Source organism: Raphanus sativus, chromosome 6, assembly GCF_000801105.2.
Source record: "Raphanus sativus cultivar WK10039 chromosome 6, ASM80110v3, whole genome shotgun sequence".
Taxonomy (NCBI): Eukaryota; Viridiplantae; Streptophyta; class Magnoliopsida; order Brassicales; family Brassicaceae; genus Raphanus; species Raphanus sativus.
In genome coordinates this window covers 33,803,626-33,821,025 of record NC_079516.1, presented here as the reverse complement: position 1 = coordinate 33,821,025, position 17,400 = coordinate 33,803,626, and the positions used below count along the sequence as shown (strand labels likewise).

At 32.6% G+C, this 17,400-nt stretch overlaps 1 protein-coding gene, 1 long non-coding RNA gene and 1 pseudogene across 2 annotated transcripts; all 3 read right to left on the bottom strand.

The window, feature by feature from the left end:
* Positions 1-900: 900 nt before the first annotated feature.
* On the bottom strand, positions 901-9,354 carry LOC108834072 (DJ-1 protein homolog E). The gene is made up of 3 exons (XM_056989380.1): positions 8,650-9,354; positions 1,305-1,670; positions 901-1,142 (listed from the first exon to the last, which is right to left on the bottom strand). Exons 1-3 carry the CDS (start codon positions 9,298-9,300, stop codon positions 963-965), a joined length of 1,197 nt encoding a protein of 398 aa, XP_056845360.1. The 5' UTR covers positions 9,301-9,354; the 3' UTR covers positions 901-962.
* LOC130496832 (uncharacterized) lies at positions 5,860-7,867 on the bottom strand (annotated as a pseudogene).
* A 6,121-nt stretch (positions 9,355-15,475) lies between the features above and the next one.
* Positions 15,476-16,378, bottom strand: LOC130496115 (uncharacterized). Its single transcript, XR_008935144.1, has 2 exons — positions 16,205-16,378; positions 15,476-16,040 (listed from the first exon to the last, which is right to left on the bottom strand). It is a non-coding gene; the product is annotated as an uncharacterized LOC130496115 (long non-coding RNA).
* Positions 16,379-17,400: the final 1,022 nt, after the last annotated feature.

The window sequence follows — 17,400 nt, the reverse complement described above, 5'->3', positions numbered from 1 at the left end:
TATTAGTCAATGGGATCTCAAGTCTCTTCATCTTCCCACATTGTGGATCTGGACATGACCATTGTTTCTCTGTTAAGAGAGCTGGGTCACTGACTCACTGCGTATATCTAGGTCTCTATAGACATCACAGTTGGTGCAACAAGAAAAACAAAAAAAAATAACACTAGGGGTTTAAGGCGTTTTCCTGTTCTTTTATTGTTATAAAATGCATCTGCGTGTTTGATATTGTTGTACAGTAGAACTGTAAGCGATGATCATAACAAGAGTGTGCCAGGAGGATGTCTCCAAAGCAATGGGATTTTCGTTTTCTAATAAGCTAGTGGCCCGAAGAAAACTCGACTTCAAGAAAGCTATATTTATCTATTAACTAGAAGTCGCAAACTACCCACAATGCATATAAGCTGAATCACGGGAATCGAGCTTTTTTTTTTGGTCAAGTATGCAAGCCACGTTATGTAAGATGAAGGATGGCCCATGATCAAGAAATTGTGAATCCATATGGTTTATCAAATTGAACCAGCGTCAGGTAAAGATCGGAGTATATACCAGAACATCTTGCTGAACGTTTTGGTCGAGAGCCATAACAGCAGATATCATTTGTATAAGTTCCAACGTGTAATCTCCTTTGGGAGTTTGAACAGAAAACCGAGATGTGGCTCTGATATCTTCGGACATATTAAAGTTGTTCTTAGCTCTGTGTTTTAGGTGGAAGGATGTGTCGTCGATTTGAAAATTTAATGATTTAAATTGCTCAAAATTGAGTTCAAGTTTTTGTTTACTTTTTTTTGGAAGTTTTGAGATTATTTTGGAGTTTTCTCGTTTCCTATCTAATGATTTTTCTCTGTGACCATGTGTCCAACAAAACGTTAGCCATGACCATGTGTGCGGAACTAAACGCGCTTAGCTTGTAAGTTACGTTTTATTATCCAAACTATCTTTTATGGTTCCCTTCTTAGAAAATCTTAGAACATGACAGAGACACCAAGAACAGTTGATAAACCAGACAAAAACGCTGGCAGATCTGAGGCTGATGCAGCCGTCACAAACTTTCCGTCAGTCACACATCCCTTTGACATAACAGCTTCACCTCCAGCCACCTTTACCATGACCTTCATCCCCTTTCCACTAGCGCATCGCTTCCCCTAGAGTTTCATTAACATAAATGTCACATGAACAAGAAATGATACTAGATACAGGACTTGATACACACATTCATGATCATATTGTTTCCTCCATCTACCAAAAACTAAATCACATTTTCTATTAATTACAATTCACTAGATAGTGCAGAAGTAGTGACTTACCTTAAGAACACCGGTGGCTGCAAGTAGCAATTTACCCTGTCCAATAGCTGCAAAGACCTTATCTTTCTCAGCAAACTTCTTGACCAAAGCAACAGCCTTTGGATTCATCACTAGTAGCTCGGGTGATCTCCCTCCTGGAACCACTACACAGTCATAATCATCAACACATACATCGTCCCAAGACGCAGTCACAAGGAAGTTGTGCCCTCGCTTCTCTGCAGGAAGCTGCCTTCCCTCCTCAAGGTCATAAACCAATGTTGCACACATCTCTCCCTTCTTCTTGTTCGGTGTCACTGCATCCACTTTACATCCTAAAGCTTGTAGTGCTCTAAACGGTACATTGATCCCATAGTCCTCTACATAGTCCTTCAAAGCCAAAACACAACACAAACTATAATTCAAACCAGCCTTAGGATTTTATCACCCGAACCAACCAAACCGAACAAAAATTTTGGTTTTCGGTTAAGAACCGTTATGAGTTCAGTTCAATTTGGTAAACTTTTGAAAAAATCGGTTAGTTCGGTTCTTCAGAAAAAAACATGTTTATGTTGTAAGTCAGTGAGAAAACTTATATTATTAATGATCAAAGAGATCTATATTTATACATAGTTTAGACCGTCATAAATAGACCGTCATAAGATAAATGGAAAACTATCTTTTCCTTTTATAATAAGGAAAAGGTAAATACAATAATGGAAAGATAACAATATAATAGAAATATGGAAACTATCTATTTGTTGTTTCTCTTCCTCTTTGGTGCATCGGTTATGGATCGTCCACCAAATGATTTATAACACTCCCCCTTGGACGCCATAACCGTTCAAGGTTCGTAGTATGCTTAATGTTGCCTCGTTAAAACCTTACCAAGAAAACCCAGTGGGACAAAACCTGGTTAAGGAAAAAGAGTACAACACACACTACTCCCCCTGAAGAATGCATCACTGAAGGTCTTTCAGTCGACGCATCCCAAGCTGATGTATGAGCTTCTTCAGCGTCGCAGTAGGTAAAGATTTAGTGAATAGGTCGGCAGAATTGTCACTGGATCGGACCTGAACCACTTGGACGACACCAGTCTTTTGCAACTCGTGGGTTGAAAAGAATTTGGGCAGGATGTGTTTCGTCCTATCTCCTTTGATATAACCATCTTTGAGCTGAGCAATGCAAGCTGCATTGTCCTCATATATCACGGTTGGATCCTTATCATCTGTCATCCCACAATCTGATCTTATATGTTGAGTCATAGACCTCAACCAGACACATTCTCGGCTGGCTTCATGTATAGCCACTATTTCCGAGTGATTAGAAGATGTAGCTACGAGTGTCTGTTTCATTGAACGCCAAGATATGGCTGTTCCACCATGTGTAAACACATAGCCTGTCTGAGATCTAGAATTGTGTGGATCCGAAAGGTATCCAGCATCAGCAAATCCAACTAAACCATTTTTGTTTTCGTTGGTATAGAACAGACCCAAATCTTTCGTTCCTTGTAGATAACGAAGAACATGTTTTATCCCATTCCAATGCCTTTGGGTCGGACAGGAGCTAAACCTAGACAGTAGGTTCACGGCAAAAGCGATATCAGGCCGTGTGTGAGTTGCTAAATACATCAATGCTCCTATGGCACTGAGATATGGCACTTCGGGACCAAGTGTATCCTCACCGTCCTCTTTAGGACGAAATGGATCAGTATCTAGGCCAAGGGACCTCACGACCATAGGGCTAGAGAGTGGGTGTGAGTCAGTCATATTAAATCTCTTGAGTACTTTTTCTGTATATGTCATTTGATGCACAAGGATTCCATTATTTATGTACTCAAGCTGTAATCCCAAACAGAATCTTGTTTTTCCAAGATCTTTCATTTCGAATTCTTTCATAAGATATTCGACTGTTTGTGAAATCTCTCCAGAGGTTCCAATGATATTTAAATCATCAACATACACTGCTATAATCACAAAGCCCTTATTTTCAAATTTCTTTATGAAAATGCATGGACTAATAGGATCATTTCTATATCCTTCTTTGATTAGGTACTCACTTAATCTGTTGTACCACATCCGGCCAGATTGTTTCAGTCCATAAAGTGATTTATTCAACTTTATGCAGTGTTGTTCACGAGAGCTCTCTTTATTTTTCATTTCTATACCCTCTGGTACTTTCATATAGATTTCATTATCCAGTGGGCCATATAGATATGCTGTAACGACATCCATCAGTCTCATATCTAGATTTTCTCTTATAGCCAGACTTATTAGGAATCTAAAAGTGGTTGCATCCACCACAGGGGAATATGTTTCCTCATAATCGATTCCTGGTCTCTGTGAGAACCCTTGTGCAACGAGTCGGGCCTTATACCTCACGACTTCGCCATTCTCATTTCTCTTTCTCACAAAGACCCATTTGTATCCCACTGGTTTTATATCATGTGGTGTTCGGATCATAGGGCCGAAAACACCTCTCTTCTTTAAAGAGTTTAACTCCACGTTTATGGCTTCTTTCCACTTAAGCCAATCTTTTCTTTGCATGCATTCATATATAGACGTGGGTTCTTGATCCTCATTATCCATTAGTTCGAGTGCTACCTCATATGCAAATATATCAGTGATGTCGACATCTTTTCTATTCCATTGTTTTCCAGACAAGATATAATTTATCGAGATCTCGTTATTATCTGGACCGTCAGTACCATGAACCTCGGCGTCCCGAGGGTCACTGTCTGGTACGCCCGGCCCCATGTCCATTTCTATGGATTTAGGCGTGGCTTCATCTCGGGTAAGATCAGCCACGATCTTGTCTGTGGTTCCACTCTCGGTTATAGCACCTTTCTTTGTTTTCCGAGGTTTCTTATCTAGGGAACCAATTGGTCTACCACGTTTCAAACGTGTTTTGGAATCTGTAGCAACTTGATTGTGTCCCTCTTGAACATCAATCCGAACTGGTGCATTAATAGCTGGTATATGTGACTTAGTCACTCTTTTCGGGTCAGCAAAGGAATCTGGCAATTGATTAGCTAGCTTTTGTAAATGTATTATTTTCTGGACCTCAAGATCACACACTTGAGTCCGAGGATCTTGCCAATTATAATTTATGGATGTCTGATTCCATGAGATTTCTTTTACCAGCTTAGTATCTCCCCCTAATGTCGGAAGTTCGGATTCATTAAAATGACAATCCGCATACCTGGCCTTAAATAAATCGCCCGTAGTTGGCTCAAGGTATTTTATAATTGTGGGGGAGTCAAATCCGACATATATTCCCATCCGTCTTTGAGGTCCCATCTTTGTTCTCTGTGGTGGAGCAATAGGAACATAAACCGCACAGCCAAAGGTTTTAAGATGGGCGACGTCTGGCTCATGACCCGTAAGTAATTGGGATGGGGAATATTTGTGTTCACTAGATGGCCTGATGCGTATAAGCTCAGCCGCATGGAGGACCGCATGTCCCCATGCTGAAACCGGCAGCCTGGACCTCATGAGTAATGGTCGGGCTATGAGTTGTATTCGTTTTATAAATGATTCAGCTAAGCCATTTTGTGTATGTACATGTGCCACGGAGTATTCCACTGCTACCCCCATGGACATACAATAATCATTAAACGCCTGAGAAGTGAATTCACTTGCATTATCAAGACGTATCGTTTTCAAAGGAAAATCTGGAAAATGTGCTCGTAATCGAATTATCTGAGCAAGCAATCTTGGAAATGCCAAGTTGCGGGTCGATAGGAGACAGACATGCGACCATCTGGTCGATGCATCAATAAGGACCATGAAATATCGAAATGTCCCACAAGGTGGGTGAATTGGTCCACAAATGTCTCCTTGTATTCTTTCCAGAAAATTTATCATTTCCTTTGTCACCTTAACTGGTGATGGCTTAATGATTAGTTTCCCTTGTGAACATGCTACACAATTTAAGTGTTTAGGGATAACTCGTTTCTCTTTAAGAGAATGGCCGCTGGTATTATCAATCAATTTACGCATCATGGTCGACCCGGGATGACCCAGCCGGTCGTGCCATAGAGTGAAATTTTCGATGGCTGATTTGTTAAATGTGGCATTTACTTCGATCATACTGACTTTAGCATGATAAAGACCAGTAGATATTGCGGGTATTGATTCTACGACCTTCTTTTGGCCTTGGGCAATTTCAATGATCTGAAGGAATTCTTTATTTCCTTCGCCCTTAGTCTCAATATGATATCCATTCATTCGAATGTCTTTGAAGCTTAATAGACTTCTTTTAGAGCTGGGAGAATACAAAGCATCCGAAATTTCGAGATGTGTTCCCAAAGGCAATAAAATGTTGGCCTGGCCGTGGCCCTCTATGAGACTGGCTGTACCCGCAATTGTGGAAATGTTGGCGTTTTTAAGTGTAAGATTTATGAAATATCTCTTGTCTCTTAAGATCGTGTGGCTCGACCCACTATCCACCACGAACACATCCTCTTTCATTTCTAAAAAGAAAATAGGATGATACTTAGAGACTTAAAATTATAATCCATATAGAATATTTATAAGATTTGGTAATATAATTTATATAAGTAATTCTTATAAGATAATTCATAAAATAATTTATTTCATAAATAATAAATCCAATGACAACATAAAATAAAAAAAACACCAATCATAATATTAAAGTAAATAAAAACAAATTCAAATGTCGAATTCAATCCTTTAGAACATCAGATGTTTCATAATCCATGAGATCATCTTTTTCATGATCGAAATCATTTTCATTATCTTGGATCACCATATGAGCTTCAGGATTCTTCCCTTTCATACTTTCTTGGTATAGCTCAACTAGATGCTTAGGAGTCCTACAAGTCTTTGCCCAATGGTTACTCATTCCACACCGATGGCATACGGATTTGGTCGAGTTTGTGTGCTGCGGTTTGAATGATGATCCGCGCCCTCGTCCATGACCTCGTCCGGACAAGCGTCCCTGGTTCTGGTCTCGACCAGACTGGTTGCCTCGACCACGGCCTGAGTTATGACGACCGCGGCCCCGTCCATTGTATCTTCCACGCATGTGGCTGTGGGATTGGACGTGGTTAGCCTCTGTGTCAGCTTCAGTAGCCGCATGAGCTTCTGGTAAAGGTGTGGCACCTGGAGGTCTTATCTCACTATTTATCATCAGTAACTCATTGTTTTGCTCAGCAAGTAATAAGCATGAAATCAAGCTCGCATAAGTCTTGAATTCTTTTGCACGGTACTGTTGCTGTAGCAACACATTACTTGTGTGGAAGGTGGAGAAAGTCTTTTCAAGCATATCTTCCTCCGTTATATCCTCACCACATAGTTTAAGTTTAGAAACGATCTTAAACATTGCTGAGTTGTATTGATCCACAGACTTAAAGTCTTGGATCCTGAGGTTTTTCTATTCGTATCTAGCCTTTGGTAATAGCACCGTCTTTTGGTGATCATATCTTTGTTTCAACTCATTCCAAAGGTCTAGAGGATTTCGAATGGTTAAGTACTGATCTTTGAGACCCTCAATCAGGTGATGGCGAATAATTAATATTGCCTTATATTGATCCTTTTCATCAGCCTTGTTTTTCTCGGTAATACATTCACCGAGACCTTTAGACTTTAGGATGATCTCTGTATCCAATGCCCATTGGAGATAATTGTCTCCAGAGAGATTAAGGGCAGCATACTCAAGGTTATTGATTTTCGACATCTGAAAACGAAACATATATATACTTTTAGAAATTTTTATAGCATTATATAGCTTTATATAAATTCTTTATGTCACAAGGACTAAAAAAAATTTCTAATAAGTATTTAGATGATGTTTTGATGCAATCCGAAATTATACTATATGATGCATATAATATAGTTAATGATGCATGCCATGTAAACCGGATTCATAACTTAGTAAAAAGAATCTAAGTGTTTTCATGATGCAGCCGATTTATAATGGTTAATAAAATCGATTCATTCTAGCAACCTAATGATCATGATGTTTCAATCAAAATCTATCAACCTAACCGGATTAGTTTCTGTGAAAATCGAGTTAAGGTTTAAAAAATCGGTTTTATACTTTAACCAAGTAAGCAATCAAAAATCGGATTAGGTTTTATAAAATCGATCTTGATAAAATCCAATTGTAACCTTTTGAAATAGAATCATAATACTAATTTGAATTTTTTTTTTTTTTTTTTTTTTTTCCACAAAGTTTTAGATTTAAAAACAATCAAATTCGATTTTTAGTTAATTAAACAAGCAATTGGTTTCAATATTTTAAATTAGGAAATTGATCAAATTTAAGTTTCAAGGGTTGATCAATTTCTAGGGTTTTTCGATTTGATCAATAGATCAAGGGGATTAAGGACACGATATGATCATAAAGATTGGGATGATCATAGGAATTTGTGAGATTCAAAACTTTTTAGGGTTTTGATTTTAATTGTTTAAAACAATCTCTATCGAACTTGAGAGCTCCGATTTACTCAAGAAAGGGTTTTTGGGATCTATTAACTTAGGGTTTTCATTAGGAAAAGAGATTCAATTTTAGGGTTTAATCCTTATCAATCAACCAATTCAATTATGGGTTATTAGGATGAATTATACCTAAGTTTTGAAGTGTTGAATTCGGACCTCCTTAGAGAGAGAAGCAAATCGGCAGCTTTTAGTTGGTTTTGAACCTTTTGACGGCGCTGCTTGCACTGGGAGGTGACGGCGCGTCTGGAGTCGGATCGCTGCGTGGTCTGCGGCGCTGGACTCTCCTCGTCAAGGGCTTCGTTTTGGTATGTCGCACGTCGTCTGCTGCTTCACGGTTCGGAAGTTACGTCGATTTCAAGATTCGCCACGGATTAGGGTTTTGAGGGTTTTTAGGTTAAAACGGGAAAACGGGTTTTAAGAAGTTAGGAGCAAGTCGTGCTGATAACGTGTTGTAAGTCAGTGAGAAAACTTATATTATTAATGATCAAAGAGATCTATATTTATACATAGTTTAGACCGTCATAAATAGACCGTCATAAGATAAATGGAAAACTATCTTTTTTATAATAAGGAAAAGGTAAATACAATAATGGAAAGATAACAATATAATAGAAATATGGAAACTATCTATTTGTTGTTTCTCTTCCTCTTTGGTGCATCGGTTATGGATCGTCCACCAAATGATTTATAACAGTTTAAACAAAAATTTAACCGAAACAAAGAATATCAATGAAATTCGCCATTCGGCATAATTTTCTAAAACCGACCGACCGAACAAACTAAACTAAAATTTGTTTCGGTTCAATATGGTGAGATTGAACGAACCAAAGATTGAATTATCCTAACCGATTTAGCTGAAACTGATGTCTAATTCAAACATAACACAGAGTAAAACTTGAACTTACCCCAATGAGGAAAAGAACAGAAGCTTGATTCTCCTTCAAGCTCGAGACTTGTCCCCCAAGAGACTCCAGCAACACCCTAACCCCGTGACCAAGCGTTGGCCAACCAACCGTACTCACGATATTCCCGTCCTTTACGCAATCAGTGATCTCGAACATGCTCTGTATCCCAGGCTGCTGCCACCACGCGCCGCCGGAGAATTCGATCAGAGTCTTCATGCTCTCAAACGCCGCGCACTGCACACCTCCGGCGAGAAGTCCGGCAGCCATCAGCATAACCTGGCTATGGCAGCTGGTGAAGATCAGCTTCTTGGACTCGGCGAACCGCGCCACGAGGTCGACGCATCTCTCGTCGGCGCTGAGAATCTCCGTGAACCGTCCGCCGGGGATGATGATGACGTCGTAGTTATCGGGAGTGACGTCATCGAGGTTGGCGGTTAAAGTCAACTGGTCAACGACTAGCTCCGTGTATAGCTCGAGGCCCGAGAAATCGTGGGCCGCCATAACGCAGCGATCGCCGGTGGTGCGGTCGGGTGAAACGCAGTGAACGCTAACGCCAAAGGATTGGAGGATGTAGAGAGGAACCAGTGTCTCGTAGGCTTCCATGTAGTCTCCGCATAGCAGTAAAGCCGATTTCTGAACCTCCGATCCCATTCTTCAAGTTGTCTGTAGTTCTGTACCCAACAAAACACTCTTAAGGATTATTTTGTTTATATAAACACATAATATTATTAATTGTTTTTGTTTTTTTCGTTCATGTTGTATTTATTTGTAAATGACATGTGGGGATTTTGCATATCCACCAACTCGCTTTCACCAACTTTTTTTAGCTGTTTAAAAGTCCAAATGTTCAAGTTCAACTTAATATATTTCTATTACTTGCATTCACGACGATGTTTCTTTGACTATTAATAATTAATTAGATTCGATTTCCGCGCTACACGCGGATAAGTGTTGAAATTGTTACTTCCTCCGTTTTATATTAAGTGTCGTTGTAGAGAAAATTTTTCATTGTAAAATAAGTGTCGTTTTAGCATTTCAATGCAAAATTTATTAACTTTATTCTCCATTTTATTTTTCTATTGGTTGAATTGTATCAGTAATGATGTTTTTATATCGGAAAAATGCAAAATTAAATAATTTCTTAATCTGTGTGTACAAGCTTAGAGTGACACTTATAATGAAACATAGGGAATATTTTTTTTAGATCATAAGTTTAAATTTTATATGGGATTAGAGTAATATTTTTCCACCAAATAAATGAAAGCAGATAGTTACTAAATGCACGTAACTAACAAAAAGAGTAAAATAGTTGCTTAAAGTAACGTAAATAATGTAAAAAGACTTCAATTATCCCGAAGAATAAAGTCTATAATGTGGTCCATATTAAAACAACTTGAAATAGACAAAAATCAAGAGAGTTAATCTATTCTATTAATTCTTCAACATGTCCAGTTGATTAAAGGTTGTGTCCAACATAAAATATAATGCATCTAAATAATTATCTAGATATATTATGTAATTACCTTTATTATAAAAATTGTAACTTCCACGTTGGTTTCCTAAATCTGTAACTTCCACCTATATATTACGTAATATGTGGTTATTTTTTTCTTTTGGGATCCATCAGAATAAATTCAGTTCCAGTAATTATTATTATTCATAAAATAATTTTGTAATGCTTCTAAGATGTATGCATATTTTGTAAAGTCACCCTTTAATTCCAAAATATTAGTGGTTCACTACTTATTACAAACTGTGGACAACCTTACGTAGTTCAATAAATAAAAATTATATCATTTGGAAACAATAATATTGATACTTTACATTAATAAATATTATGTCCACTATAAAAATTAATGGAAATGAACTGTGGTTTAATTAAGATAATATAATACAATTTAGATTCTGATCAACATTTCAAAGAGTGAGTATATTTTTTGTTTTACATTTTCTAGAAATTCAATTTTTATATTTGTATCTTTTTAATTATATTTGTGTTTTTTTTTGTAATCATATTTGTGTAGAATATTTTTCTTAACTGATTAGTAAAAAGTTTTAATAATTTTATAAAATAGCTGGACTATTAATAGGTCATTTTTCTAATTTAATAATATAGTTTATAAATATATCAGTATTAAAAAGTAATTTTTAAAAATTTAGAAATTTTTAAAAATTTAAATTATTTATATTTCATTTCACATAAAATATAATTTAAACATTTTCTACAACAAATTAGAGTTACGCTATATAATTCAAATACAAATAGATTCTGATCCGCTCTTAAAAGGGCGGTTTATTTTTTGTTCTATATTTAAAAAAAATCTGTGTTTTTTGTATAATATTTCTTCTAAATAGTTAATAGTTTTTAATCTATTTTATTAAATAGTTGGACCACACTTATATCAATAGGTCATGTTCATGTTTTAAGATCCGCGGGTATAAGTTTTGTTATGTTTGGTATAGGTCAATAGGTCATGTTCATATGTTCACCTATACCAATAGGAGATAAAAATACTTATGATGGACATGACTTTTATCAATTAATAATTATCTAAATATCTAACTAAAACATTGAAATTAAATTTTAAATTTATAAAAAAATAACAATTTAAATAAAATTGAATTATATCAATCACCTATAGGTTCAACATGCATCCTCTGGTTTTAACGGTTTTTGTGGGTTTTATCAAAATTTTAGTTGATGAATATCTCTTGAAATCCAAACCGGATTACATATTGAATCACTAGATCTATAGATTTGAAAACATATCCGAATTTTCCTGTTTCAAAATAGACAAAATCTTTACGAATTTACATAATTTTTGTAAAATTATTAATGAAATTTTACATCATAAAATATATGGTGTTTTCAAGTGTGGGTCGAAAAATTGTTTATGTTATTAATATTTGAACACAAATATTTTAAGTTGTTGATATTTTAATATTTATTATTAATAAATTAAGAAGTTTAATTATATGATGAGATTTTGGTTTAAGTCTATTCAGAATTCAAATTTTTGTTTCAATTCATATTTTATGGGTTTTAGTTTGGGTTTGACTATACGTTTAAATCATATAAAATTCTATAAACTAAAATATATAAATTTCAAATTAAAAATAAAAAAAGAACAAATCACATATAAATTTTGTAATACATGAACAAGTATCTAAATTTAACATAAAATTACTTATGTTTAAATCTTTGGTTAAAAACCCAATAAATATGACATATTGGTGATCATTTATTTAAAAGACTATTATATCAAATTAAATTAGTAACTAACACAAATATGATTATAAAATAAATCAAATACAAACAAATAATTTTTCAAAAAAAAATTAAAACAAAAAATATACCCGCCCTTTGAAGGGCGGGTCAAAATCTAGTTTTATTTAAATGGGTAAGAAACAATTGCTATTAGAAGTTAAAGATACATACTTGATATATCTGAATAAGAACTCTATAATATGATTTCTCAAAAATAATCACAAATTTTTACTACTTAGTTTAAAGAGATATTAAAGCTAAAAATAATTTTTAACAATAAACGTATTTTGATCAAATAATTTAAAAATATTTATAAATAGCATAACATTATATACTTGAATGAGGTAAATCTAATTTATTTTATCCTTATTAAAATTTTTTTTTTTTAATATTTGATTTGCTTTTTAATTTTATGTTTGTGGAACTTATTATAACCATAATAAAAACATACCCAAGAAAATCTGAATTCTCATTTTAAGGTTATTTAAAATATCTATATGTGTTCATATGCTTCTAAATTTTTTTCAGTTACTCACGTATATTGATCATCGCTTTATTTTCTAACATTTTTAAAAACCAACATATAATTTGATAAATATTATGAAAATACATGCACATTTAGACGATAAATAAAAATAATTTTATTTGACGTGTTTATAATCAAAAAACAATTATACATCAGTTCAAATTTGAAAGAATATATATAACTTAATATACTCACAACATGAGTTACTCGACTAATCCAACTTATGTCTAAAATCATAGAATTAAATACAATAGAATAATAGTTTATTTACTATATATATCGTAGGATGACTCAAAACATATTAATAAATGAAAATAAAATATATAACCAACTGTTACAATTTAGTTATTTTGTAGAATTTATATATATGCATGAGACTTCAGAATACTATCGTTATATTGATTTTCGTAATTTAGATTCAGACACTTTAGTTTTTTTTTTTATTTTATTCTAAGCACAATATATCTTAAGTTATATATAATCTTACTAAAATACATTTATATTTCTAAGACAACAACCATCCTAAATGCAAATAAGAAAGTTAATCAATATTTTAATATATTTAGAAAAATACTCTAGTTGAATTCATAGAAATAGATGCAATCTAATATACACGAATGATAACTAAACTCGCTGTAAAAACATCAAAACCGACTAACTATAACATATCTAAAATCATATTTCTAATTAAAGTAATATAATATTATTAATATAAATTATACATATAATTTATAAATTAATTTTAAATTAACAGTAAATGTCAATCTATTATTATAGTATATCAGTTTTAAAAATATTTATATATGTGCATGGGCACGGGAAAATCATCTAGTATCTATACTATTATTTATAAAGTGATTTCGCTTACTTGTCATGTTCTCCATAATTTTAGGTAATTTTGTTTATTTGTCATTGTTTTATTGCTTATTGCTTATATTTTCCATATTTTAGGTAATTTTACTTATTTGTCATTGTTTATTTTTTATTTATCATATTTTCCATAATTTTTAAGTAAATTACGTATTTTTATATTTAAATAATTTTAGTGAGGTTTATTTATCACATTTTCCATAATTTAAGTTATTTATTTAATTATTTATTTGTAATATTCTTAATAATTTAATTGTAATTTTTAGATTTGCTTACTTGTCATACACTCCATGATTTTAGGTTATTTTACTTATTTTTTCATGTTTTGTTATTTTTACAAACTTATTTGCCAATTTGCTTAGGGATCATGTTCTTCATAATTTTAACCAATTTTTATTTATTTTTCATTGTTTATTACTTATTGTTTATATTTTACATATTTTTAGGTGATTTTGTTTATTTGTCATTGTTTATTTTTTATCATATTTTCATAATTTTAAGTAATTTACTTATTTTTAATATTAATTTTTAGTTTTTTTATTTGTCATATTTTCCATGATTTTAGTTATTTATTATATTTTCATATCTTATTAATTTTAGTTGGTAATTTTATTTAGTTGTCATACTTTTAATAGTTTTAGGTGGTAATTTTAGATTTGCTTAGTTGTCATACACTCCATGATTTTAGGTTATTTTGCTTATTTTTCATGATTTATTATTCTTACAAACTTATTTGCCATATTCCATGATTTAGGTGGACTCATTATTTGTAATAAATAACTTTTTGAATTGTCAGTGTTAAAACATTTTTAGGGATTATTTTAATATATATTTTTGTTATACTCAGGATAATTATTATTGTAGTTTTGTTCATCTTATGTTTATTTTAGTAATATTAAATCATTTAATATTGTTTATTAACTATTTTTTAAAAGGAAGCTTGTTTCTCTTTTATATCACTGAATTATCGTACCAATCAAAAATCTGAGTCTAGAGAATATAATTTTCTTCGTTAAAAACTAAATAAATCCAGCTTTTACTAGACATATCATTTATTACTTTTAGCTTATAGATTTTTTGTTAAATAGAAGTATGTTTTTAATTATTATAGATTTTGTTAATAGTTGTCAGGATAAACTCTGATAAAAGAAATTCATAAAAATGCAATTAAGATTTTGATAAAGGGAGGAATGATTTGATAGGTTTTTATAGATTTATCTTTTATGTTTCCTATTAGTATTAACAAAACTTTATTAAGTTATTATGTTTGATGATATCTTTTACAAGTGTGGTTTGATGATAGAATAACTGAAATATTTTGTAAGTACCAAATTATTAGCTATGTTGTGTTGTAATAAAAAAAATTATATATTCTGATTAATTTAATATTTGAAGCCAATTAAATAAATTAAATTAAAATATTAAAATTTGAATTAGTTGGATATATATTAACCCGCACAAGTGTGCGGACCATCATCTAGTATATTTATAAAACATACAATATTTTTTCGTAGTACGATTTTATCATTATTTAATTTAATTTCTAATAAATTTTAAACTGACCAAAAGTATTATAAATTTATGAAAATATTTTATTAAAACATAGCTAAAATGCGATGTCTAGTTTTTTATTCTCGAACAAAATATGATGTCTCGTTTTCTTATAGTTATGCAAATTTTTAATAAAATACAGATTTTGTTTTAAACTAAATTAAGCATTAAAATCACATGCATTAGCTTATTATAAGATCACATGCTTGGAAAGTGGGTAGAGTATATGTGTCAATCAATAGAAAGACTAATATTGTACCATGTGACACATATTCTCGGCTTATTCATATTAGGTCTGTAGAATATAAGGTAGAAGCTACCAAGGCATAAGAGAGAATACTAAATGAAAAAAATGTAATAATGAACCTTTTCCCTAGTACACACAGACTTCGTACTTCAGGGAGGCCTGTTAACTAAATCTGAAGATGTAAGCTAGATGTCATGTAAAGACGCAAGGTCAGACGACAACAACCAAACTGCTGAGGGGATCTACGTAAAGCAAGTAATGAGTTCAGACTTGAGCCATGAGGCGTCCACTGGATTGGTTTTTTCCGGTGTAAGTGGTCCTTATGGCCCTCACCTCCCCAACAATTTATGCAGAGAAACATAGGGATAATAAAAGTTTGAACTTAAAACTGGCGTCTTTAGCATAATACAATGAATATTTTTGTTACATGGATTAAAGCTTAGGGTTTTGATACACACAGAAACACATATCATTGACAAAGGAAAAAAACCTTCGCATATGCTTGAACATCATGGAGATCATATCTTCTCTGTTTGATGTACTCTGAAAACTCAGGAGATGGAGCTTTCAAGCTCCTACATCAGTCGCTGATGAACCTGGTTTAAGCCACGCGAAGAGTCTTGAAGAAAGCTTGTTTGTCCTGTTAAAAGTGAGAGAGAGACCATCTTTGAGGTCTTTGACAGCTTCAGTAAGAGCAATTAAATTATTAAAGCCAGTGGTTTCAGCTCCTCTGCCAAGAGCTTCTGCCTGGTTAACACATCCTCGCTGTTTGCTATAAACCTAGCTGTTGTACCCGGATTAGTGATTACCAGCGCAGTGCAGGTGGGTTGGAACCACTTGTGGCATTACCCCTGAAACAGAGGGCTGTGTATACCTTGGGCCATGCTTGATGAGATCATCAAGTATGCTCTGCTGAGCTTTCTTAAGACCTTGCATCGACACCACAAATCGGTAGGAGTTAGTATCCAACAGTCCAAATATTTATATAGACATATCTATGTGTTAAAGATGGTTCCGTGATCCTATTCATCTAGACCAGTCATGTGAGTATGTAACATGATTTTCAACCAGATAATCTGAGTACTATTATCACCTTGAGTTTAATGATGTGCTGCAACTCCATGGGAGTTCCTTCTGGAAACAGTGCATGATAACTGCCTACCACTGAATCGATTAGGGATAGAATGACCTTAAAGCACTTCTTATTTCATGGCTCACAAATTTATAGTAGCTAGCAGCAGTTCAAGTCTGCAATGATATCACAAACTTCAGATTTAAAAGACTAAACTAGATCTTGACCCGCACAACCGTGCGGGTATTTATTTTTATTTATTTTCATTTATTTTATATAAACATTTTATTTTTAATTCTAAATTGGTATATTTTATAATATATATGAAGTGTGTCTATCAAATTTTCACATATATTTGTATCTTCTTCTATATAATATATATTTTTGGATTATTATCTCCTTATTTAACTTATCAATATATATATAAAGATTGAGCATGACCCGCCCTCTCAAGGACAGATATATTTTTTGTTTTATATTTTTTAAAAACTTTTTAATTTCCATTTTTCATTTATTTAAGGAACTATTATATCAATTTAACTTAATATTAAATATAAATATAATTAAAATTTTCAAATATAAAAATTAATTTGTTCAAAAAAATAAAACAAGAATATATCCACTTTTTCAAAAGACGATCAGAATCTAGTGTATTATTAAAAGTGTAGATTGTAATGCTATGTTAAATTTTATTAGGTATTTAAAAAAAACATTAGTTCAAAAAATAAAACACAGTTTTTAATAAAACACATTAAAAAACTTAGTTAAAATAAAATAATTTGACATAAACCGTCCACTAACATATGTATTCTATTTACCTATATTATTATCAAGTGTTTGACCAAAATAAAATTATTATCAAGTTCTAATATAAAGATACTATCATGATTCATTTTATTTGTCTATCTTATTAATCATATATATAACCATCGACTGATAATTAACTCACAAAAGTGGTTCTCTAGAATTGTGGAATTATTTAAATTACACCAATATGAATCATTTATTAAGTATTAAAATATGTGTTTGTTAACTAATCCTGATTTTAGGAATAATATATTATTGAATTATATGTTTAGTAATTAATGAATGGTAAGTGAATTCTAGTTAAGGATCCATTTTTTTAAAAAATCACACATGAATCAAGGTTGTGACTTCTTTTTTAATATAATAGATTGGTATCATACTGAAACAAAAATACTTTATGATACCAAATG

Excerpts from the sequence above, each read along its gene's own strand:
- LOC108834072 (XM_056989380.1), bottom strand. The coding sequence starts at position 9,300 with ATGGGATCGGAGGTTCAGAAATCGGCTTTACTGCTATGCGGAGACTAC. Across the intron at positions 1,671-8,649 it reads CTGTTCTTTTCCTCATTGGG|GACTATGTAGAGGACTATGG; the intron begins GTAAGTTCAAGT and ends TTGGCTTTGAAG. Across the intron at positions 1,143-1,304 it reads CAGCCACCGGTGTTCTTAAG|GGGAAGCGATGCGCTAGTGG; the intron begins GTAAGTCACTAC and ends ATGAAACTCTAG.